The 24857-nt window shown below is 38.4% G+C and overlaps 1 protein-coding gene across 1 annotated transcript in view; it reads left to right on the forward strand.

Moving 5' to 3' along the window:
- Window positions 1-17438, forward strand: part of ASZ1 (ankyrin repeat, SAM and basic leucine zipper domain containing 1) — a 44919-nt gene extending 27481 nt beyond the window's left edge. The window contains exons 8-13 of the mRNA XM_026064512.1: window positions 2461-2536; window positions 2853-2909; window positions 8733-8845; window positions 14753-14858; window positions 15291-15404; window positions 17286-17438. Of these exons, the coding sequence (XP_025920297.1) occupies window positions 2461-2536; window positions 2853-2909; window positions 8733-8845; window positions 14753-14858; window positions 15291-15404; window positions 17286-17438 (619 nt within the window). The remainder of the gene's footprint in view (window positions 1-2460; window positions 2537-2852; window positions 2910-8732; window positions 8846-14752; window positions 14859-15290; window positions 15405-17285) is intronic.
- Window positions 17439-24857: the final 7419 nt, after the last annotated feature.

The raw sequence follows: 24857 nt of genomic DNA on the forward strand, positions 1-24857 counted from the left end.
ACAACTCTCTGAGCTCTGCCATTCAGCCAGTTCTCAATCCACCTCACTGTCCACTCATGAGCTTGTCTATGAGGTTGTTCTGGGAGACAGTGTCAAAAGCCTTGCTGAAGTCWRGGTAGACAACATCCACTGCTCTCCCCTCATCTACCCAGTCAGTCATTCCATCCTAGAAGGCTATCAGATTGGTTAAGCATGATTTCCCCTTGGTGAAGCCATGCTGACTACTCCTGATCACCTTCTTGTCTACCACATGCTTGGAGATGGCCTCCACGATGAGCTGCCCCATCACCTTTCCAGGGATGCAGGTGAGGCTGGCTGGCCTGTAGTTCCCTGGGTCCTCCTTCTTGCCCTCTTTGAAGAGTGGGGTGACACTGGCTTTCTTCCAGTCCTCAGGCACCTCTCCTGTTCTCCATGACCTTTCAAAGATGATGGAGAGTGGCTTAGCAATAACGTCCGCCAGCTCCCTCAGCACTCATGGGTGCATTCCATCAGGGCCCATGGATTTGTGGGTGTCAAGTTTGCTTAAATGATCTCTAACCCGATCCTCCTCGAATATACCAGATATCTGGCTGTTCAGCATCTATTCTTACAAATACAGCTTAACAATTTCTCTTCCCCCCTCCACCCTCCCTAGTTAGTTTCTTTCGTCCAGTGATAGTCAAGAGGCACATTGATATCTGTGTTTACTTCATCATAGTTCTGTGAGACAGATGTCTTCTCCCTGCCAGTTTTCTGTGTAACTTTCATCACAGGCATTGTCAATTGTCTGTTCAAGTCCCATTTCCTCTCTCAGGTGCTCCTGTTTCTTCGTTTCATACTGGGTGGCAATTGTGCTCCACTGTGCAGGGTCAGTGAGTATAGCCTGTTGTAGATGCTGGTGTGGTCCTTAGGGAGTGAATGTAGCTTCAGTTATCACCTCCTGCCATCCTAATGAGGCGTTTGTCCTGGCTCTAGAGATCTGGACTGTACAAGCAGACACAGATACCTGTCAGGCACTGGCTTTCTTCAGCTGCTTGACTAAGTCCTGTTCTTCAGGGGCTTTGAAGTTACCCTCTGGATATTGAATACCCCTTTTGCTGCTCCTGGGAAGAAACGTCCTTTTCTCACACCTTTAGCAGAACCAAATGCCTCAAGTTACCCCAAGACTCCAGAAACCTTTGCAAACTAGGCACTTTGAAATGTGTAAATACAAAGATTTTATCATTTCAGGTTGGTCACAAATATTGTCTCCTGTTGCCTGTTTGGGTGCATTAGATACCCATACAGTGTGTGAAGGTATATGTGATTTACTTGTTTCAAAGGCTGGTTGTTGTCCTCTGTGTGTTGGGGGAAGAGGAACTGGGGAGAGGATAACAATTCTACACAAATTCGTAATAGGGACAGTGACTTTACATTCCTTTATATATTCTACCTGCTGAAATGTACACTGTATACTCCCAGAATTACTAACTCATCATAGCATAGAAGTTGCATAAATTCCTTTTTATGTGATTTGGGATGTCCATCATTGTAGAGTTAAGCGTACTTGCATTCCAGGATTTTTGGTATTTAAGATTCTCATCGTGCCAACCTGAAATCTTTTCTTATATATTCAGAAAATTCCTCAAAGAGGATTTTTTTTATAAATTTTAACTGTAGGAGCTCTTTAGGTCTTTAAGAACAGGACAAACTGTAAGTTTAAGGCCCCACAGCAAGATGGAGCAAGCTATCTCTTTACTCAGGCTTTTGGCAAGGGTTCAGCGTAGCAATTGCAGTAGTCCTTTCTGCATTTTGTGTGGTTTGCTTTTTGGTTCATTACAGTTGTTCATCTGACTGTTGAAAGTTATTTAGATATTTTTCCTTGTATTTTTTTATCTTTTGGTAGGGCTGGTATTCAAGATTGATTCTTACCTTTGTTTATAAACCTTAAAAATCTGTGAACCTACAAGGGATTACACTGATTCAGGAGTTTAACACCTCAACAGTAGTCTTCTGGCAACAGACTTTTACTGAACTAATTTCCTCTGTCCTTAATTAGGGACGTTCCTGTTTTGGGGGATTTTTTTCTTGGGTTAAATGGAACTGGAAAAGTAATAGTTATAGGTTGAACCTAAATTACATGAAGGGTGGCTGGTGGCAGAGTACATAGTTATCTTCCTTAACTGCATTCCCAAATTTTCAGGCTTTTGTGACTAACTTTAAGGTTTGATTGAAATGTTGTGCTATTAAAAGTGACATTAAAGTCCTTCCATTTAGGTTCACAATAGCCAGCTGTAAAATTTTGATAGATTAAACTGTACCCTGTGGTGCTTATGTGATACTACTGTGATTGCTGGGTGTGTACAACTTTAGGTTTGACAGTGCTTTGTCTGGGAATTTGTGTGTAGCATTTTACTCGTGTGTATGTTTTGGAGTTGTTATAGATGTCTTTTTTTTAATTTCCACTGTTTTCACCTTGAATCTAATTAAATGTGTTTACAGTTCCTATTCAGCTTTTGATGACATGGAAGTGTTTTTACACGGTCTTGGTCTAGAACACATAATAGGATTATTAAAGGTAAGATTGTGATGCATCTGCCATCTGGAATTTAATTTGTAAAAGTGAATGCACCTAAAATGTCCATAAAACTTGCATTATTATTAATGTGCTAAATGAAAGTTTTATTTGAAATATTAAGTTCCACTCTAATGTCTCACTGGACTAGATTGGTCAATTTTGATTATGTGCATTAGTCACAATATGTAATGTTTTTAGACTAGAGAACTTTTTTCATTGCTTTGGTGATGGTATTGTGTAGCTGTTTTTATTTCTTTTTCACTTAGTGTATTCTTCTGAAACTTTTTGATAATGGAAAACCCTTTGTTTTGTACAGGAAAGAGATGTAACTTTAAGACAACTTTTGATCATGAAAAAAGATGAGCTAATAAAGGTCAGTTTACTACTTTATTTTTCTTCTCTTTCTTAAATAGTTTAATGTCTTAACTTCTCTTCATAAATGTCTAACCTTGTAAGAATTCTTTCTGAAGATCTGTTTTCAGAATCTTATGCTATTTCTTGAATTTTTATGTGAATATAGACAGACTTTTTCTAAAGTATACAATTCCTCAGATCAGTGTTAAATACTAGGAGTTGAGTTCTTACATCCTCTGTGCCTAGATCTGACTATGAAGTGGCGGTCCCCAATATTTCTTTTCTGTAGTGATGTGGGAATTGGGATGAGCAGGAAATATTTCAGTCTTTAAATTTTAAGCGTTACTGTTTTTAGTTTGTAAGTACGTTTTCCCTGAAAGCAAATCATTGCTAGGATTAGCAGCAGATAATCCTAAATAACCGCTTTAAATGTGGCCCTCCTCATGAGGGGCTACTTTCTAGTTTTGGAGAAACTAGTAGCTCTTTTATATTGTGGAATCTCGTATCTCACACAGCTCTGTAAAACCTTGGCAGGGAAAAGGCAAGAAGATTTGATTTCTTGTAGTTTACTGCAGTTGGAAAGCTTGGTATTTCGCTGTGATCCAGGGGTGAGCGATATATTGTTATAAGGTTTTAGTTTCCAGTTGAGATAGAACAGTTGCTTTTCCTTAGGCTGTTTGTTGCAATTATTATTCTGGAACATGAAAGACTTCCTACAAAAACTCTCCACTTAAAAAGGGATGTCATAATACAGTACCACAGAAGTTGTCTTAGAACAGTTTAAATAGCTCAGGTTGCAGAATTCTTCTGAATGCTTTGTACCTGGTCTGGGATACCAAAGAGCCCTGGCTGAATTAGCTGCTTCAGGCTTGCTCCCAGGTACTAATGCTAACCATGTCCTCAGCGTCAGCTTTTTTCCTCTAGTCTGCTTTGGATACCTTGTTAACTCTTGGGACAGTGCCAAAAAATACAGGGTACTAAGGAAGGTATGTGTTCTAGCAGCTGGAATCAACATTTATCTACATATGTTAATGTACCTTTGAGTTGCTGTCACAAGGATTTGCATTGTAGCTGAGCAGAGTTGGTGTTTGCAGTGTTTTGACAGAGCTCAGAAATGCTTTTCTAGTCTCAGCAGGTGCATGTATAGGGAGCTTTGTGTATCAGGAGGAGATTTCAAGAGTTCACCTAGACTAGGTATATCAGTGTGCTGTGTTATGGCAGTGCTTCCAGAGCCTCAATATCCTATCCATTATGCAGCATATAAGTGTGGGCTTTCTTTGAATCCTTAAAGCCCCTATGGAAAAGGAGATTTTAGTATTTTTCTTCTCGTGACTATGTGAGCTGTTTTCTCTTTCGCATGCACGTGCACGCTCTCTCTCTCGTTGAACTGCAAATTTGACTGAGTATATATGTTCGTATCAATCTCTTGCTAGGAAATGGTAGTTGCTTCTGTCTGTTTCTCTATAGGGGATGGGGGAATTGTGGCCTTAAATGAACACCTGAGCCTTACATTTCCCTCACTGAAGAGGTGTAATAATCTTCACACAAACAGATAATTTGTATTTCAATTTTCTAACATGTTTGAGGCTCCCTATTATTAAGAGAACTTTATTGAAAAAACTGAAATAAACACCTGGGCCAGCTGCTCTTGCACAGAAAAATTGTATGTTTGGGAATAGAATTCTTTTTCTGCTTGTCTCTGGCAGAATGCTATTCCCAGGCTTGTGTTGTGCATGGACATAAATTAATTAGTGAGTCTTTAATTCAGGATTTAAAAAATGATATAACATTTGTGACTTATTAGCAGTTCATAAGTTATCCTAAATTCTTGATGCAGTATGCTAATAAAAAATAGGGTTTTTTAATTCTGATTTTAGAGCTCTAATAAGAGTTTCTCCCACACTGCTGAAAGAACAACAAATCTAATCTGCTTCCTTGTAACTACAGAGTTGAAAGTCTTTTGTGTGATGGCAGATCTTCCACTAACAGCCAGCTCTTTTAAAGAGTCTGGATCTTATTACTACAGAGATTAATGATGACTTCTGATGGATGCCTCTGAACCATGCTGCTTTGTATCCAAAAGAATTGGAAAGAAATCCTGTCACTAACATGAGACACTTTCTTCCATCAAAGAATATCAGAAAGATATTTTCTCTGTAAATATCTTTATCTGTGTTCTAGAACAGAGCCTAAACAATGACTGTCAAGCTGAAATCCTTGCATTCCTTAAACTTATAAACTGTTTCATCCTCAGACAAGTCCATTCAATACTTGGAGGTTTTTGTCTGATTTGGTGCTATTCCTGACACTTGGATTTTTTGGGGAGGGAGTCATTTTCTGAGCATTTGTCTTGCAAACCAGTGGCAGAAGTCATTTTACTTCCTGATGCATTTAGGACTTAAAGTTCCTTCCTCATTTGTGTGTTAGTTTAGAAGAGGAGAAATTGGCATCCTGTTCTGAATTTGAGAGCATGTAATGAAAATTTGACATATCAAAATTCAAAATATAATCTGGGAATTTAGAGATTTATCCAGTCTGTGTGCTTCCATACCAGGATTCTCTTACCCCAGCCCCCCTCCCCAGCCCTTTTGCCACCTTCCACACCACCAAAAAGTGTTTAGGATTTTGCAGGAAATTGTGACGTTGTTAAAAACAGTGGCCACTTGGGCAAGATGACAAGGATGTAAGTGTTTATGCATTACCTGGCTGATTTTATCTGAGAAGTATGCCATCTTTCATTTTTAGAGGCAATCTGTTATTTACCTTATCTTTCCGTCTAAAGGTCAACAGAAAAGTCATATTGATGTTGGAGTGTTGATTTTGGGTGTGGGTTTGGGGGGACTTTTTAACTTTTATTTAAGTAAAGAAAAAAATAAATACTGTTAGAGCATATATGTACCTGAAGTCAAAATCTAGACTGTGCATAGTCTGTTTTACAGATATAAGTAAGTCCTTGTACAACACTAAAGACTTTCTTGTACCTTCTTCAACATATGGTCACTTCCAGGTCATACCTGGATCGCTTGAGCTGCAGATTGTACTTCAGCTGATGCCAACTTGAGAGCTTGCTTATCCACAAGAAAGCCATGCTTGCACTATGCTCAGTCTATGAATTCATCATAGCATGAATGGTTGGATTCGGGTAATGTTTGTGTTCAGCATAGATGGACAGGAAAAGGGGAAAAAACAATCTCTGTTTTGGGAAGCAGCTTGAACTGGTGTATTGTCCACTTTTTATCTCTTAACTTCTGCACTTAGTACCTCTAGATTCAGAAAATGCTGTGGTGGTAGGAGACTTTGTCTATATGAGTTTAATCAGGTTTTCTACTTCATAAAACATACTTTCAGGATGTGAGGGTGCTTAGTCACTGATTCATTTGCAAAACAATGAAGTTGCATTTGATTCATAGGGAAACAAAGTACAATATGTTCCTGATAACACAGCTTTCTGATCAGTGTCTGATTTGCTTGTTCCAGGAATGAGAAGATTGGGTTGAAAGCAATCCCAGTCATCATCATAATTCCTGCTTTAAGCAAGATAGTTATAACACTCAAGAATAACTGCTGCTCTGTCTTTAGAATATTTCCCTTGGTTTTCTAATTTTAATTAAAAGTAAACTTGCTGCTCATAAGCATGCTTTCTTCTGTTTCATAAAATGACTGCTGTTAGATGTCACTTTGCTTTATAAGCATTAAGAAGACATTAGTTCATACTAGATAGGGCTTCACAAGACAAACTTGAGAACTAATGAATTGAGAAAACTTACAGCTTGATGTAAGCAGAGCAAATTATTTCTAGGAAATCTAGATCTTTCTCTCTTAAGGCTGCTAGTGATATTTACCAAGTGGTCTTGAGTACAAATTGTTCCAGGACCCTTGACAACCTACTGGAAACTCAATTTTTCTTGATGCCTGTAGCTAAAGTTTCAATTAATCTTGTTGGGATTTTTCCATTACTGGAGATCTTATTTGTACATAGATCTATAATGTGGTTTCTAAGTGTTTAAAGAGATGCTTTTGAGCCCATAGCCACATGTTGTCTGGCATTTTCAAACACCTGGCAGCAAACCTGGAGGACTGGTCTTGGGAATCAGGATGGATGCTGGCCATTAAAAACCAAAGTGTCAGAGAAAATGAGGATTTCCCTAGGCACCTCCTCTCTTAGAATTGCTGCTGGGCACCATTTGAGGCCGGGAGTTAGAGACCTGGCATTCAGATTTGGTGTGCGTTGCTAGCTGCTTGTTCAAAATTCTTTCTGCAGTAGTTCAAGGAAGCTGGGTGCCTGCAAATACCAATATCCTGCAGATTTCAGAGGATGCAACAGAGAATTTGGGGTCCTTGGAGCATTAATGAGACTCCATCTGTCCTGGCTTTGGAGACTGTGGAAACGTTGCAGTCTGGAATTGCAGAGTGGTCTGATCCTGTTGGCTCCAGGTGTTCAGCTGGAGAATTAGGAACAAAGTCATGCTTGGAGCTGGTGTTTCCAGGTTTTGCTTTTGTGTGGAGAAACTTCATCAAGGTTGCTAACCACAGAAGGCTGTGTTACGCAGCAGCCTGTCAGATTAGCAAGGAAATGTATTGAATGTGTCACAGAAGCACTTCCTTTTATCAAATGGACTGGTTGTTTTTTTTCTTTAAAGTATTCTGAAAGAAAACTCTTAGCTTTCTAGAGTTTACATATAAGTTAAATTCTAATCTGTGGTAGTTATGGATAATGCAGCTAACAATGTTTTCTGTCCCAGGCATCACTCGGAGAACCTCAGTTACATAGTATGTATCTTCTGAAAAGAGTTAGGCTTTTCTTTCTTTCTTTCTTTCTTTCTTTCTTTCTTTCTTTCTTTCTTTAAGTTATACCTTTCAAAGCTTTTCTATTATTGTTTGTAGTGTTAGCCAAGAGTATGGAAGGTCGATTGATTAGAGCTCAGGGATCATACAAGCAGGTGTCAAGTGGTATTTAGGCTTATAATACTTGGTTTTAATTTGAAGCAAAAAATCTATACTGATTATAAGTATGCTGTTCTTCAGATATATAAAAAGGCTGTTTTGCAGGGTGTTTCATTGTAGAAACATCATGTTGAATGTCATTTTTTGTTGTTGGGGTTGTTTTTTGGAAAGGATATTTTTTGGTTTGGGGTTTTTTGTTTGTTTTCTTACGAGATCATACTCTGTCTTTTATCTGATCATTCAAACTTTTGGAGGTAGAGAGAACCAGCTGGATTTCTTTGTATAAGTGACTGACTTATTTTCTTAGAGAACCTTGTTTTAAAAATAAGATTTTAGAAAGAGGTATAGTATCTTAGAGACCAGTTTCCATAACTGGGAAAAATACACACACAAAAACTTGTGAAAGCCCTTAAAATCTGCCCTCTTTCTATAAAATGCTGTATTTGATGCTGACCTGATGGTTTGCATTCTTTCCTTCTGAATTATTGTTGTACCGCCAACATGATAATAGGTTATTTTGCTATGAGAGAAGCCTTAGATGATTCTGGAATAGCAAGCCTTTCTATTTAAGGTTTTTTAAAAAACTAATAGTTTTTACAAATACCCTTCTGTTGATGAATGTTATGCTCATCTGAGCATCCCGTGCAATTTCAGTTTGGCTTTTCTTTAATTCATTTCAATTCATTCATTTTGTGCGTCATCAAATAGTTGCTGAGGTTTTTTTTCCCTTTGGAAGTTAGGTACATTGTAGTTGGCTGCAGTAACTTAAAAGCAACTTCCTTTGACCAATTGGTCTTTTAATAATTAGAAACTCGCACAATAAACAGTACTGCACTGGTTTTTGTGTAAATAACTATTAAAAACAAATAATATATTTGACATGACTCTTTAAATTTAGATTGGCATTACAGATCCCAGAGATCAACAGAAACTCCTAGATGCTATTAATGAGCTACAAGTTGAAGAAATAAGAATTAGAGACCTGCCTGAAGTGATGAAGCTGGAATTCAGGTAATAGCTCATATTTTACTTAAAACACAATTATTTAAGATGACTGCAGTGTTTTTTATAGCACAAAGATAAGATTCTGTGACACATTATCCTATGTATAAGCATTCATGAGACTATGCCAACTAACAGGTTCTGAAGGCTAGGAGTAGGTGCATTTTGGACAAAGAAAGTTGGAAACAGTTTCCTATTGTATGAATCTGTTTGTGGGTTATATAGCTGTCATACATGTCATTACTTTGCCCATCACTTTGAGTGAATGATTATTTTTTTTGCACCTCATGCAGGTTTTCATGACCTTGCTGTGCAGGGTGTTCTCTGGGTTCTGGCTATACCATAAACTCTGAAATTGGCTTCTTTGGCTGCAGTACTAACATTCTTTGATTTCTTTGACTAGGTTCAGTGAACAGATTTTTTTATTTCTCTGTGGAAATGGGGTCTTGCCCTCCTTGCTTCCCCGTGCTCCAACAGCATTATTAACCCTTACAAATGGCAAATGATGTTGCCTTCAGTAATTCTCTGTTTTTGTGTCTGTAGTCAAGGTAGGCTGTGTTAATCTGCAACCAGATTTGTCTGAGTGTAATATACAATAAAAAGATGTGCAGGAGAGAGAGAGATTTGTATAAATTCTGCATAGGTCCTTAATTTTCAAGTGATAAATTATTTGTTTATGTCCATCTTAAATCATAAAGGTGACCTTGTATAAAGTCAGGATTTTTTTCCTTTTTTCTCTCTTCCACTAGAAACAATTTTAACTGGCTTCTATTAAGAGACATCATTTTTCATTATAAATGAAGAACTTATAAATTGTATGTATCTGTAGGAATAGGATTATAAGGAAACTGATTTTTAAGAAAGTCTTAGTCTTTCAAACTTCAATTCCAACTTGATATTTCTTTGGTAATTGGCTCCTCCTTACAGCCTTCAATATCAGCTCTGCAATACTTACCCTACTTCTCTTCTAGTATAGTCTTATGCAGTTCCATCAAAGTCAGGCCTGAGCAGCAGACAGAAACCTCCCTCAGCCTTAGTAAACCTCCTCAGTCCCCCTAATCACTGGTACAGCTGTTCCCACATCAGCCACAAGAAGACTGAAGAATGCAGCAAGTGGAAAGGTGCCTTATGATTTCTTAAATCTCTTGACTTGTATTTTGTTGAATAAATATCATTTTTCTAGAAGAGAGCCTTAGACTTGAATCTAGATACTGTGTTCATATCTTCCCCTTGTTACCTCCTTAAACTAGAAAATAATTGCTCCAGAAGAGTAGCATTAGTTTGATATTTCAGTTTGCAAAAGCTTTAGAATTGGAGCCAGGGAGAGAACTGTGACTTGCCTTTCAGAGACTTTAGTCTTGTTGAACTGTATTTGTTTAACTTAGAGAAGATGGTGCCAATGCTGAGATACTGCTTCTTCCCCATACTTGTAGCTGCATCGCTACATAAGGTTCTCTGTGCTTATTTTCTCTCCTCCCATTTGCATCACCGTTTGCATAGCTTTGTGTTGCCTTTTTTGCTGGGGCTTGGCTTGGGTAGTACGGAGGAAGAAATCTGTCCTTCTTGCATCCAATAAGCTGATTAAATAAACTTCCACTGCCTAGAAAATTAAGGGTTCAGTTCCTCTTTAAAGTGTGTATATGGGGGGCAGCCCGAAGCATGTATCTCCCACTTGACTGGTGACCTGACAGCTGTATTACTCCTTTGTTTAGGTATCTCTTTCTTCTTCATAGGAGCTAGATAACTTATTTGGATGCTGTAAGGCTAGACTGTTAGTCGTATTGCTTGTTGGACCGAAGGATATGGTTGAGTTCAAGTTCATTCTGCATGTCACCATCCCTTGGAGGCAGCTAAATCACACTGGTGCTGTGTATTAGCCCTCACATCACGATGTGCTCCTGCCATTTCATTGTCCTTCGTGCCTTGGTTGCGTGAGTCTGTCTAGTACATGCTCCACTCCTAACTAGTCATTTTTACGTGTGCTAATTGCTGCTGACACTGCTATCGTGCCTATATCTGCATCCATTACTGTGTGTGTAAGATGAGAGAAATGCTTTGCAGACTGCTTGAGGTACATTTTTGCCGCATGATGCCAAGCGTGAGCTTTGGGATGTGGAAGGACATGCAAGGCATTTTGGGAAGCTCTTGAAAGACTGAGTTGGGCTGGCAGAGACAGGTGTTCATGTCCTGATACAGGACCTTGATTCTGCCTTCTAGTCTGTGAAGAGATTTCTCTGTCAAAAACAAGTACCTGTTTACTTCCCAAAGAGAATCCAGATGCAACCCAGTGTGTATGCTGTGTGTGAGACTGAGGAGCTCGACTTCCAGCATGCAAGAAGGCACAAACCCTTGTGATATGGGTACGCCATAAATGCTTTGGCAGCATGTGAGCTTTTCCTATTAAAATATGATAGACTTTGCTGCCGAGCAGAGGTAGTAGGCTACGCACCTGGGTGTTTCAGTGTCCAAGTGAGGCATCTTTAGAAATGATTTTGACCCCTCATTGAGGGATAATCAGCTGCAAGTCAGGAGAACTTTGTCCAGTTAAGCTTCTTGCATTTTTATGCAGGAAACGTGTTCTTTTTCAGATCTGTATGTAGTGACATTTTAGCATATGCATTTATGCAGAACAGCATAAAAATTTGAACACAGGGAATAAGTGGAGAAATCCAGAAAATTAGTAGTTCACTGCATGTGTAGCCAAATAAGGCGCAAAAAGAAAACAACCATACAAACTCAGATACAATATCATACCCAGTAACATGGTCATATGGAATTCCTAGTATGAGTTTAGATCACTTATAGTTCTCAAACCCAGGAAATGATTGAATAAAGATTGAAGTACACAAAAATATGGCTGCAGTTCAATTATTGGAAGCACTGCATAGGTTCTTTTTGTTTGTTTTTTTAGAAAATGACTTGACACGTATTCTAGGAATCTGACCTTGGGACTAAAATCATAGGTTATGTTTACATGCTGTTATGTAAAGATTTTACTTCCCATTTGTTCAAAGTCATTCTGTGAGAAGGAAAATCAGTCATTAAGTCATAGAAAAACTAACATAGTAGAAAATGTTGAGCTGATTGATTATAAACTCACAGAGTGTTTAGCACTGTTTAACCACTGGTGTTTTGACAGCCATTATTTCTTTTAAAAAGATTATTTTTTTTAAATATTATAGGAATACATTACCACAATGGATATAAAATTTGATGAAAATGTTTTTAAGAACTATTATTTGTACAATAAATAAATAAGCATCAATATTTTTCTTTGTTTTATTCCATTTCATGTTCCTGACATACTTCATTCTGGGAATTCTGGAAGGATTCTCAACAAAAATAGTTTTCCTTTGTGACAAAACACAGGTGTCATAACTGATCCTAGCCAGCCAAAACTTTATCTTTTTAAAGTAGAAGAAAGTTTTGGTGTGCATGGTTTGACTGTAGTAACATGTGGGACAAACTTTCAGACTGTCTCTGCATGTGATTATTTTGTTTAGTGTTTTTTACCCTAAATATAATTCTTCAGTTAAATTATTATTTATTTCAGAACAGTGTGCTTAAAAAAAAAAAGCTAATAGGCTTTGTCATTTTTCCCCATCTTCATAACAAACTGAACAATCTTGGTTTTTAACCTTCAGCATCTCTACTGATGTTTTGTATATTTTTGTCTTGAGTATTAAAGTCTTAGCAGTTCTGCAGCGTTGCAAATGACAGACATTCTGAGCAGTGGTGGAAACTTTGCTTACTAACAGAGTTGTGCCAAAGTTGATTGATATATTAAAAACTCACTTTTGAAATATCAGTTAATTCATGCAGTGTAGAGAGAGATTAATATTTACAGGATGCATTTGCAGAATGAATAAATACTTTGTATTCTTACTTTTCATGTTTTTTATTAAGTTGGATTACCATAAGCATGATATATAATATTTCCTCATCCTTCTGTGCCTGAACTCCCTGCTGTATCGTTGATAGACAGTCTAAGCAGTTGCTGAGTTCATAGGAGTTAGATTTAAAGTTCAGATTCCACCAAGAAAGATTTTAAAAAAAAGGTTGGAACTAGGTACTGAGGTTCAAATATGGTGTGGACTGTTTATAGGGGTAGGAGAATAACATCTATCTGCATTTTTTGGAGCTGAGATTTACAGGAAAGGAGCAGCTGTTTTAAGTTTTAGCAAATATAAAATGAAAATTGTAGGCCATCAAATCATTCCAAAACAGCTCTAAAGCAACATAATCCTAGTTCAGGATAATACAGTCTGAAAATTGGATCCCAGTTTTGTTGACACGCTTTTCCTTCTCCCTAATTAGGGTAATTAGGTCTGTTGTCCTAATGGACAATGTTTATGCAAGAAGTCCTAGGTGCAGAATGATTCCCAAAGAGGTGAGTCTCCAGTCTTGCCTATTTCCCTCATGTGGATGCTGCAGGAGATCAGGCTCTAGGCTCCCAGTTATTTCTAGGAGGCAGTTTTGCCAGTAGACAGCTTAATATTGTTTGCTTAGTGTATGCGTTATTGTAGGAAAAAGTGAGAGCTTGATGAAAATGCCCTGTGGGCTAAATTCAGTTTCTATTTAGACACTCGCACCACACTGGCATGTAGCTTGACTCAACTGTTTGGTGGCAAATTGCATTTAGACCTTTTTGCTTTCAGAAGAGGCAGAAAGTGAGGTAGTGCGAGTATGTTGCATTTAGGTTTAGTAGCAGATTGCTCCAGGAAAAAGAGGAAAGTTGGGATCTGAATTCACTTATTCAGGTCCTCCCATAAATCTAAGCCCTGTGATTAGGAAGTTATTAAGTTAAAATTGTCTATTGCGTTGGGCCTGCGTGTTATTCTCCTGAATGGCTAGTAGCTAGCAGAAGCTGGAGATGAAGAAACTTTTAAGAGCTCCAGGATTTGAGAGCTCACCTTTTACAAACAATTGGATTATCTTCTTTCTTGTTTCCCCTTTCCTCTGCCTAGTCAATGGCAACAACTTTCTGGTCCATACCATCACTTATAACTGATACCTTAATTTCTGGCTGAGGTTTTCAATAAAATTCAATTGAGTTAGTGTGACACGAGATCTTTAAAATTTAGTCTTGAAATTGGTCTGTTAGACTTTTACATCCTTTTCTCCACTCTTTGGAGGTACCAAACTAACTTTCAGAGTTATTTTCCTGCTTGTATTTGAACACTAAGTATACATTTTCTTCAAAGTAGATTATCTCAGATTCTGTGGGCTTTGAGGAATGTATTTCCAGATCCAAGGCCCAAGTCAGCACTGTTGTATTCTTCATTCTTCCACTGTGCTAGAGACTAAACTTAATCTCTAACCTTATCATTTCTGTCCTTAACTCTCAAGTAAAAAACAGATCTTTTTCCCTCACATCTTTCATTAAAATGTAAGCTGCAGATCAGGAATATTTGATGTGTCAATATAAAATTGACTGTAAATTCTTTCGTCTTGGCGTTGCCAGATTATGATCTCTATCGCACATGCACAGAAAAACACAATGTTGTGGTTATTATGCGTGCTGTGATCCAAACTTTCTCATGTAGCAGGTAATGATGTGTTTGTAGTGATAATATAGGATTAATAGCAGAGAGAAATGAAAGCAGAGGTTAACAGAATGTTTCCAGAAAGCTTTTGGGTAACACTTTTTCAGCTTTCAATGTGACTTAGTAGCTAAGTATTCCAGATAACTTAAAGGTTTCCAACAAAAAGAAAGGGAGGAGGGGAAAGCTTGCCAAGATGTTAAATGTGGCACAAATCCCTGTGGTAAATGGATTGTGGATTTTTTTTCTTTTTTTTTTTTCTAAAATTGCACATCTGATTCACTCACTAGCCAATGTTAGGAATGGATAGATAGTATTTAGCTTGCAAGTTGCAGCCTTTTACAAATAATGGAACATGGTTTTGTTTTGCTAGTGGAGATGAATTCCTCAAGTTTCTTCAGAAGTTGAATAAAGAGTGTGGTAACCTGACCGTTCCTGTGCAGACCATAAATAAGCATTTGCTCGCAAATTCTCACAAGGTATTCAACCAAAGGAGGCAAAGACTGATTTAGGTTTGGGGAATACTGTTATTCTAGTCAGTAGAAATGAGGAAAAAAATGAACAGTGATCAAAGCCATAAACATATATAGTTTTATGGAGCTGTCCAGTATTCTTTCCCTAAAGTATACATTTTTCAAATAATTTATTCCAGAGTGCTAAGCCAACCAATTGAAGACCATAGATCTGCTTCTCAGTGTTTCTGCTGATAAAGGATTTGGTGTTTAAACAGAAGTGACAGAAGACTTGCATGAAGGCTGAAACAAAGTAGTAGATTGTCATGCATAAATCATACTATTCAAACTTAGCATAAATAAAGTTATAATCTTCTTCCAACACTGTCTTTTATACTACATTAACTGAAGAATACTAGCTTACAATCTACAGTAATTCTGTCATTTAACTATTAATAGGTAGTACTGGAGTGGGCACCAGCTGAAAGTTTTACTGAAGTTTGCAAAGACTTGGTTTGCAATGTTGAAAAGCTGGGAAAAGAAGTTACCAAACTGAAGAACCTCATGGAAGAGGTAAGTGTGTGTGAGTGGAGTCTACCAAATGTTGTATATAACTTTCTCATAAACCCTGAATGTGACATCCATCAGTGAAATGTTTGGTATGTTGGTCTACGATAGGCTCTCTTCAGCTGTAGTTTGGACATTGCATTCAGGGATTGCAGGCTGCATGGAGGTAGCAGGAATGTATGGCTTTCTTTTCTTTACACCTCTCGCCCTTCCACCTTTCCATGACAGAACAAGAAATAGTCTAGAATATTCCAAAGCAGAGTGGACAGTCTCCAGGGGAAAGTGTAGTCCATCTTTTTCTTTCAACCGCAGGAAAGAGATCAGTGGGAAGTATCCCTACACTCATGGATGACCACTATGGTATAAGTGTCACTCAGAATACTTCTTAATTAGGGAATCCTTTGGAATTATTGACTCACTGAAGATGTTAAGGTTTTATGGATTGAATAGGAGGCATCCCAGCTAACTCTGCAGAGGTGACAAAAGAAGAGGGTGGGAGAGGTCAAGGCTAGATGTTAGCACCACATCAGTCATTCTCAAACCAACACAGTGACATGCTCTTGTCAGATGGGGTCATTTTAAGTAATAGGCTAGTAAAAGGAATGGGATAGAGTAAATGGAGCATCAGTGTCAGAAAGGAATCTGTTACTGAATGAAGCCATGTGGAACTTGGACCTTGAGGATAATGCTAGTAATGCAATTTCCTGCAGATTAAGTAAATTTAGTGTAATATAACAGCCTTCTCCTAATAAATCACTAAACACCAAATGTATTTAAGAGTTGGATTGAGGTTGTAGCAAAGAACTTTTTAGCCATTTGTGTTCCTTTGTTTGCATATGCAGATATCAATTGCATGTATATATCTGTCTCCTGTACATGCAGGCTGGTTATAAGGGGAGGGGGGGAGAACAGAGTTAGGTGCCGCTTGGACTTGCTCTCCTCTGTACTTAAGGTTTTATACCTGTCAAGATGAAGCACAGTGGCTCTGCACCCACTGTTAAACAAACCAAGGTGTTAAATGTTAGCCTAGTAATCATTTAGAAAATGCAATTCCTGTTGTATTAAAATACTGCAGTGTGTTATGAATTTCACTGATGAACGTTGTAACACTAAACATTTTTGTGCTATTTAATTTATGGGGTGTGCCACTCTCAGATCACTGTACAACACTGAAACATTTTTCATGAAAAGTAACAATTTAAATGAAAAAGTTAATCCTCTGAGATATGTGTGTACAAACTCCCTTAAAATCTTCAGTAGCTTTTGCTAAGCTTAGTCATTACAATATTTTGCCTGCAGTGCATGTTATGTCTGTAGTATATAATTTTTTTGAAAGTTGACATGCAAATGAGATAGCTTTCCAAGTATTATGAACTAAGAAAGGGAAGCAGGACCTAACCCTGCTGCACTTCATGACAAGGCTCCAGTCAGCTTCAGCAGATATTTGAGCAGGCACTTGTAAGGTACTTTCAACCCCCTCTTTAACTGCAAGGAAATCTTCAAAAGTTTTATCTGTTACATATTTAACTCACTGGTTTAGTAAGTCGTACTAATAATTAAATAGCAAGTTCTGGTTAAAGTATCTGAAAACTGAAATGTTTTGGTATTGGATTTTTGTAGCATCTATTAGCAGTGTGTTTTACTCCTAAGGAATTCTGTTTGTAAACAAACAGTTTGTTTTTCTAATATGTATTACTTACAAAATGAGCAAGCACCAGATAAGATAAAGGTTTGCACACATTTGTTTCAATTGAAGTAGTCCTCAGACACACAGGGAGAAAGAAATAACATACATACGAGATACATGCAGGTTCTTAGGACTGTCAGTTCTCACACTAATTTTTTTTCTTTTTTACACTTTTTACATGAACTTAACTTCTGTCTCAGAGTGAACAGAAGAATGACCCCAGCCGAGTGGAATTTCCAGAAAAAGCATCTACCTTGGAAAACAGATTAGTAAAAATGGGAGTAGTAACATTGTTTGGATTTTTTTTTTTCTTCTTTATAACTAAGTTAGCCATAAAGAAAACCCAGCTTTAAATTTTGCTTTATGAATAACTTTGGAAAACTTGTTCGTATTATGCTTCTGTTCAGCATATGGAGCTATGAGCTGAATTTGTGTGAAAATGACTGTAATCTCTCTTGCTTTTTGTAGTATTTACATCCAGTAAGTACATTGATACAGAAATAATTAAAAATAAAAATTGCTTACTTGGATATATCTTAAGGTTTTGTTTTCAAAATTACTTTTGGCCTACAGTGTAGATATAAAATCTTGTCAAAGCTGCTTTTTTGGTACACAAAGCTGTAATTAATGCTTGATTACTAGTTTCACTGTTACCTTTAAGCTGTTGTTCATTAAGGTGAATGTGAGCAAGTAAATCTGATTATATTGCATGTCTGTATTCAAAATGTTGCTGCTTTTTTTTTCTTGAAATATTTTAAAGTATCTCACAATTTCATGTTGAACATCTATTTTGTTGTAGTATAGATCATATGAAAAACTTTGAGGTGTACTTTTGTTTTTTGTCACAGCTACAGGACTATGGAAATCATCTCAAACGTTGCCAAAAAAGTTGTTCCCCCCTGAACTATGCCATTCAAATTATGCCAGAGATCTGTTTCCTCAGGGAGACTTGCTTCTTTTAACAGTTTTAAGGATTATAGATTAAATGACATTTAAAATTACACAAATGCAAGGAACTTGGAAGACAAAGCAGCTGATTTCTTCTTGGCCTGGCCTTTCACTACAGCAGCTTGATGTTTAGAGTAATTTTTTCTGAATATTTCTCCATTTATGAAGATGTTTACAATTCTGCTGTGAAACATTAATATCTGTATTTCACCTGGTTACCAATTCCCTTTCTTCCTATGTAGCTGCTATGGTATAAATAATTCAGATCATGGTTGTGTGTTTCCAACTTCAGTTAAAATCTGCAGAAATGCTGAGAGTTTGTGAAGGGACATTCTTCTATTACAAAGTAAAACAGAAGCAGGCAAAAAAAGCCTTAAGACTCAGTGCGAGTGTCATGCTTTAGCTCTGTGTATTTTCAGAGGTGTTGTGTGTAGACTCTAATCTTTGCTGCTCCTTCCAGAGAGTAGAAAGACCAGATAAAACCCTAGTGCTACTCTGAGTAGTATTTATTATTGTTGTCACAATGGTTTTCTGCTTTTTGTTTTAGAAGACTACATTGGGTGTTAGTGTGTTTCCTTTTTATTGCAGTTGCTTCACTTCCTTTCCTCCCAGGTTTCTCTTTCTGTGCAAGGAACTTCTCACAGAGGAGTGATGAGGAAAGAGACAAATACAACTCCTTTTTTTTTTTTTTTTTTCCTCCATTCTGTTCCCAGTTTTGAGTCAGAGAGGAGAGGTGATGTTCCCACCACCACCACCTTCTGCCAGCAGAAGTGGAGAAGTGCACATAGTATCAGCATACTGACGTGAACCAGCAAAGCATGGAAAAGGAACTCTTTTGAAACTAGTTCTGTTTCTTCATTATGTATTATAAATCATCCTGAACTAACAAGACATACATCACAAAAGGAAAAAATCCATGGAAATACAAACATCTGTATAGTGCCGTTTTAACTGCTTACTCTATACATAGAACTTTATTCATGTGTACAGCAATCTTTCTCCAGCTTGAAATACAGTTCAAAATATACTCAAATACAGCTACCCAGTGATGGGATAGCTAGCAAGAGCTAATAAAACTTTGACAGTGACATCTTTGCTGCTTTTTGGCGGGGTGGGGGGGATTTTGTTTCATAGTATATTTCTTGCATGCACTTTCATCTTAGGTAAGTGGAATTATTTCAACCACTGGTAAGATTCCCATGACATTGCCCTCTAAAAAAATTTCTGTTATTTAGCCTCGTTGTGCCTCAGTTCTCCATTTAAGTGAGAATTTGCATTAATGAAGCCACTTCAAAAGCACTGAAAGTAGCTTCCATTTCAGAGCTGCAGTAACCAGAGCATTTCCTACCACTAGTAAATCTTGCTAATACAGTAACTAAAAACTTATTTTTTTCCCCATGAATTTGAAGAAAAGACCCACTTGGGTGGAGATCTTTTTAAGCTAGCCTTGAAGGTCTTGCAGTTGAAAAGGAAATCTGCTCCAGCGAATGGTTTTAAAACTTAGTTAAATACTGACAAAAGTGTGAATGATCAGTGTAAAATACCTGTGAGAAGAAATAATGCATAAAAGTTATAGGTACTAATAAATGTTTTTGAGTTTAAAGTTACAATAAAATATTCTTTGCAGAAACCAGTTATAGGTATGAATGCTGTACTGAACTGATTTTATATAGATGAAGTCAACAGAAAAATAATACCTTAAAGTTCAGATGTCTTGATTTTACTGCCACAGTTGCACGTAAGTTAATTTTTTTAATTTGTTTGGATAGGAACATGTTTGGGGTCTAATAAAAGAAACTAGAATTATTGGAGGGTTGTTTTCTTCTAGAAGCTTACACATTTAAAAACAAAATATTTATTATGCTAAAGTAATACTTTTTATTTGCTGTACAGTTTACCTAATGTGACTGCCCTCTCAATAAAGAGGGTTGTACATTTATACAAAAAGCTACTACTTAAGCAGACCTCCAAAATGCATTTGGGAGAAGCTGGTCCTTATGTCTCCTATTTCAAGTGATTGTAATTGCAATTGTGAACACTTACATGGGTACGCAGCATTCACGTTAAATGCAGACTTACTACCATTAACATCCATAGCATGTTGCACTATTCAAAAATAGTGTTTGAAGTGACATAAACCATGTATGAGATGCAAGGATCTTGGAATAACCATTTTGAGCTGTCTCATTAATTGATCAGTTGTTAACTGTGCTGAGTAGGATAGATGGTGAGCTAGATAACCAAAGTTAATTTTAATCCAACCTATTTTAGAAATTGTGTAAATTTCAAATTGTTCAGATTAGATTTCAGATTGTTCAGATTTCAAATTCAGGTCTGAGCAATACCTTTCAAGGTCCTTGTTTTCATGTTGTTCCAGTACCTTTTTCAGATACATTATTTGAGGAGGTATCACAATATGGTTGTGATAGGACAAGAAGCAAAGAAAGAGATTACTTCAAAGTCTGGCCTGTAAACCATGCTCTCAAAACTCCAACCCCCACCAACACCCAGTAAGGAGCCTTCAGATGAAAATAACTGCTGAGAGGCCTCCTTCTGTAAGTCATCAAATTAAAGTCATTATCCTGGAATAGTAACAGTACAATGATTTGCACATCTATAAGGGGATTGGAGGAAAATGCTAAAGAGCTTTGCATGCATTAAACAGGTAAGCCTCACAACCCTATGAGGTATTATTCCCCCTTTACAGTAGTGCAAATTGAGATGCAGTAAGATTGAGTGAATTGGCCCTGGGGCCAAATCCAAAGATACTTAGTTTCTTAAAGATGCAGCTAGGTTCCTACTTAGCCATGCAATATGATTGGATACCTAACTTCTTGCTACAGATGAATATTCATGCAATGACCTTTGCTGAATCTTTAGACTATTATGTGAAATTTAGGGCCTTGAGTGAACCCATAGGATCTGAAAGAGCCTAAGAATTTTTAGTTCTAGTTTGCCCTGTCCAAAATAAGCATTGCCTGTTGTGGACATGTTGCATGTTTTGCTTCTCTTTCTGTGCTTTGCAATTTGCCCCACTCTTTATATTCAACCTGTGGAGTATCTGGCTTGTCGTGAGGCGGTGTCCGATTTTTCCTGTTTGGTTTCAGTTGCAAATAATAGAAATTAGTTCTAGATATGTACATTCTTAAAATGGGAAAGAATGGGCATTTTATTACGTTCTCCAATGAAGGAGTATGAGAGTTTTTTTCTCCTCTCTTACTTTATCCAACTGCACTTTGGGGGATAAGAGTTAAATCTGGGCTAGGCAGATATTTTCTTTTTCCTCCTGCCTTCTTCGTCCTATTCTCTTAAGGTGTTCCCCAAAGCTGTAACTTCTGCTGCTAAGTGTAAGTAGGTGTTTGCTTAGATGTGCCTTCTCTGACTCATTTCCAGCAATTCTGCAAAAGTTAGAGGTGATATTTCTGTAATAAAGTTTCCACATTACTGTTATAGTATTATAAATGTTGCTTTGGGCCTTATGTGATGGAAGACTGAGTCTTCAGCCTCACTAGACAAGTCTCTTTAGGAATAAATCTAACACTGTGTCATGAAAGGGAAGTGGTCCATATCCTGTCTGTGTTAGTTGTCTGCTTCCTTGTTGTCTGGGTTGGTGTTCATACGGGAGGTAGTCCTTCTGCACAGATACAAAGCCTTGAAGGTCGGGCAGCTATCAGCATGGCAGATTTCTGCTTTTAGAGATTTTGCTGTCATTTCTTTGTTCTGCAGGCTGGGGGGGAGGGGGGAGAAGGTGTATATGAAAAATGATATTCCCTGTTTTAAGAACAGGAATTCCCAGGCATCAGGGTTCTGGATTTTACAGACCAGAAGGGGGGTGAATGGTGAGGTGTGAAAGGAGGTATTGCTGCTATCAATCAATAATGTGTGTATCCTGAACAGCTTTAAAGCTGTTAAAATAGCTTTAATTTTTATGTTGACTCTTTAGGATGTAATTTCATGTTATATGGAGCCTTAGTCCATTAAGTCTGTCTAAGTCTGTATCCTGGCTGAAGGATTTTGACTTCTTTTAAGCTGTGACACTGACTGTGATGTATATGAGAAGACCTCTTTTACTTAAGGGTTTTCTTTACTAAGTATTCTTCCCAGAAAATACTTCCATGCAAATCAGCTTTTCTGAAAACGGTCTTTACCTGTATGTAGAAATACAGGTTAACAACATTATTTTCACAGTTGCATTGAGAAACATCAGCTCAATCTCGTAAGGTGTGTATTCAGAAAATCATGCTTTCAATGTTCTTAGTTAGTCTGTTATCATCTATATAGTACATGACATAATCTCTGAACTGGATGAGAAATCATGAATGCATAATACTCATTGAAAGTGAATATAATATTTTAAGCCCAGTATGCCCTTGCAGCAAAGGTCAATGGCCTTCTGGGCCACACAGTGACGCCAGCGGGGTGAGGGAGGGGAGCCTTGTCCTCTCTTCAGCACTGGGGAGGCTACAGCTGGAGTGCTGGGCCCAGGACTGGAACACGTGCAGTGAAGAGCCACAAAGATGATTAGGGACTTGGACCATCTGCCCTGCCTGCAGAGGCTGCGAGAGCTGGGCCTGCTCAGCCCGGAGAAGAGACGGCTCCAGGTGGATCTTACTCTGCACAAATAAATACCTGTATGAATACCTGATGGGGGAGGGTAAAGAAGGCAGAGCCAGGCTTCTTGGTGGTGCCCAGGGAAAGGCCAGGAAGCAACAGGCACAAACTGAAATAGAGGAAGTTCCATGTAAATGTAAGAAAAAACTTCTTTACTATGAGGTTGATTGAACACTGGAACAGGCCGCCCAGAGAGGTGTTGGCGTCTCCATCCTCGGAGATGCTCAAACGCCGGCTGGACATGGCCCTGAGCAACCTGCTCTGCGCGAGCCTGCTTTGACAGGGCCCTGGCCCAGAGCGTCTCCTAAGACCTGTTCAGCCTGAGGAAGAAAAGGCTCCAGAGGATCTTATCAGTGTGTATAAATACTTGATGGGAGAGTAGAGAAGACAGAGCCAGACTGTTCTCAGTGGTAGCCAGTGGCAGGACAAGAGGCAACGGGCACAAACCAAAATAGAGGAAATTCCACTATAGCATAAGAAAAAAATTTGCTGTGAGGGTGGTCAGACACCGGAATAGGTTGCCCAGAGAGGTTGTAGACTCTCCATGCTTGAAGATATTCAAAACCCAGCTTGTCATGGCCCTGAGCAACCTGCTCTAAGTGACCCTGCTTTGAGCGGGAGGATTGGGCTAGACAATCCTCGGAGGTCCCTTCCAACCTCAGCCGTTGTGACGTTCTGATAACATTATGATAACAGAGCTGCGGCTGATAGAAATAAGTAATTTATGTGAGGCTAGTATGTAAGGTTAATTCATATAAGGCTAGCACAAAGTGTGATGCTTGGAGAAGGAATCCCGATGGAAACAAAGCTGGAATGCAGATGTAGTGAATGACTGCTCTGGAGAGGAGGAGGAGAACATTCATTAGCTGTTGGTTTGCGTTGCCATAGAAACATTGAGGAAAAAGGAGCTGCTCTTAATGTAGAAGAATATCAGAAAAATCAAAGGGGTCAACTTTTTGCTGCCTGACAAAACTGAGAACACGGGTAGCAGTGAATGCTAGCCTTTGCCCAGAAAGATCTGAAATATTAAAGGGATTTGCTGTCCTGTCCCTGGCATTTCTTTTTCTCTCCCTTTCCCCTGTTAATTGAACCAAGGTGTATTTCTTTTAAACTTCAGAAGCTGTGGTATATCAGCCACTATCTGAAAACTGAGGGGGTTTTTTTCAAACTGAAAATACTTTATCTGATAGACTTTGAATGCTCATCTGTTGGTTTTAAGACCTACCAGAGTTAATAACTGGAACTGTATCTACATCTGGGCAATAGTGCTGCTGTAAAACCAGTAATGTGTTCATACTGTCATTGCCCTTAACCCAAAGTCAGAGCAATCAAAAGCTTTTCTGATAGTGGGTCTTTTTTTTTTAATAATAATAATTAGAAATTGAGAAGTGTGTGAATGTTACCAGCTCAAAAGTTGATACAATTATACCTTTTACAATTTCTTTCTGAAACACTAAATACTTAAGCTGATGAAGCCCTATGTCTATGCTCTCAAGAAGTCATAGTGAGTGATAGCCTGGAAGACTGAAGTCTTCTCTCCGCATAGTGATAGCTGTAATTTGCTGCCTGAACAAGAGATCTCACAGGGTGTTTCTTAGCTTTCTTTTCCAGGATTTTCACCTGGGATTGATAACTGAAGGCATCTGTTAGGAGCAAGAACTGTGCAGTCATGAAGTTACTCAGCAGCCTTCAGAGTTCACTGTCTTTGTTACAGCTGAAGTGGGCTAACTTTAAACCAGGTATCTCTGCTAAATTCTTGCAGTCCTGTGTTAATGATGGTTTGTTTTTGGAATACTTGTAATCCTATAATTGACCTCGATACCTGACATTAAATAAAAAAGTTGCTAAATTCCTTGTTCGTGAATCTGGTTATCTGGCAACCATCAGCCCCCAGGAAGTGAAGTCAGACTGCTTCACTTGAAAGCTCTGATTTACACACGAACAGTGCAAATGACTGTGCAGTCGGTGCGCGGTGCTGGTTTTGGAACGATACTAATCCGAAAGGTCAAGATGAGCTGAATTTCCGAGATCTGCGGGCCGGGCCCCGCTGGAGGCGCCGCCGCCGCGGCTGCTGCGTTTGCCGGCCGGGAAGGGAGGCGCGGTTCCTCCCTAATAGCTGCCATATGGAAACCTCGCGGAAGCCTCCCGGGGAAGGTCCCTCCCGGGCGCCGGGTGCGACCGGCGGGGGCTCCGGGGCGGCGCCCCGCGGGGGA

This window comes from Apteryx rowi, unplaced genomic scaffold, assembly GCF_003343035.1.
Source record: "Apteryx rowi isolate R43461 unplaced genomic scaffold, aptRow1 scaffold_219, whole genome shotgun sequence".
Classification (NCBI taxonomy): Eukaryota; Metazoa; Chordata; class Aves; order Apterygiformes; family Apterygidae; genus Apteryx; species Apteryx rowi.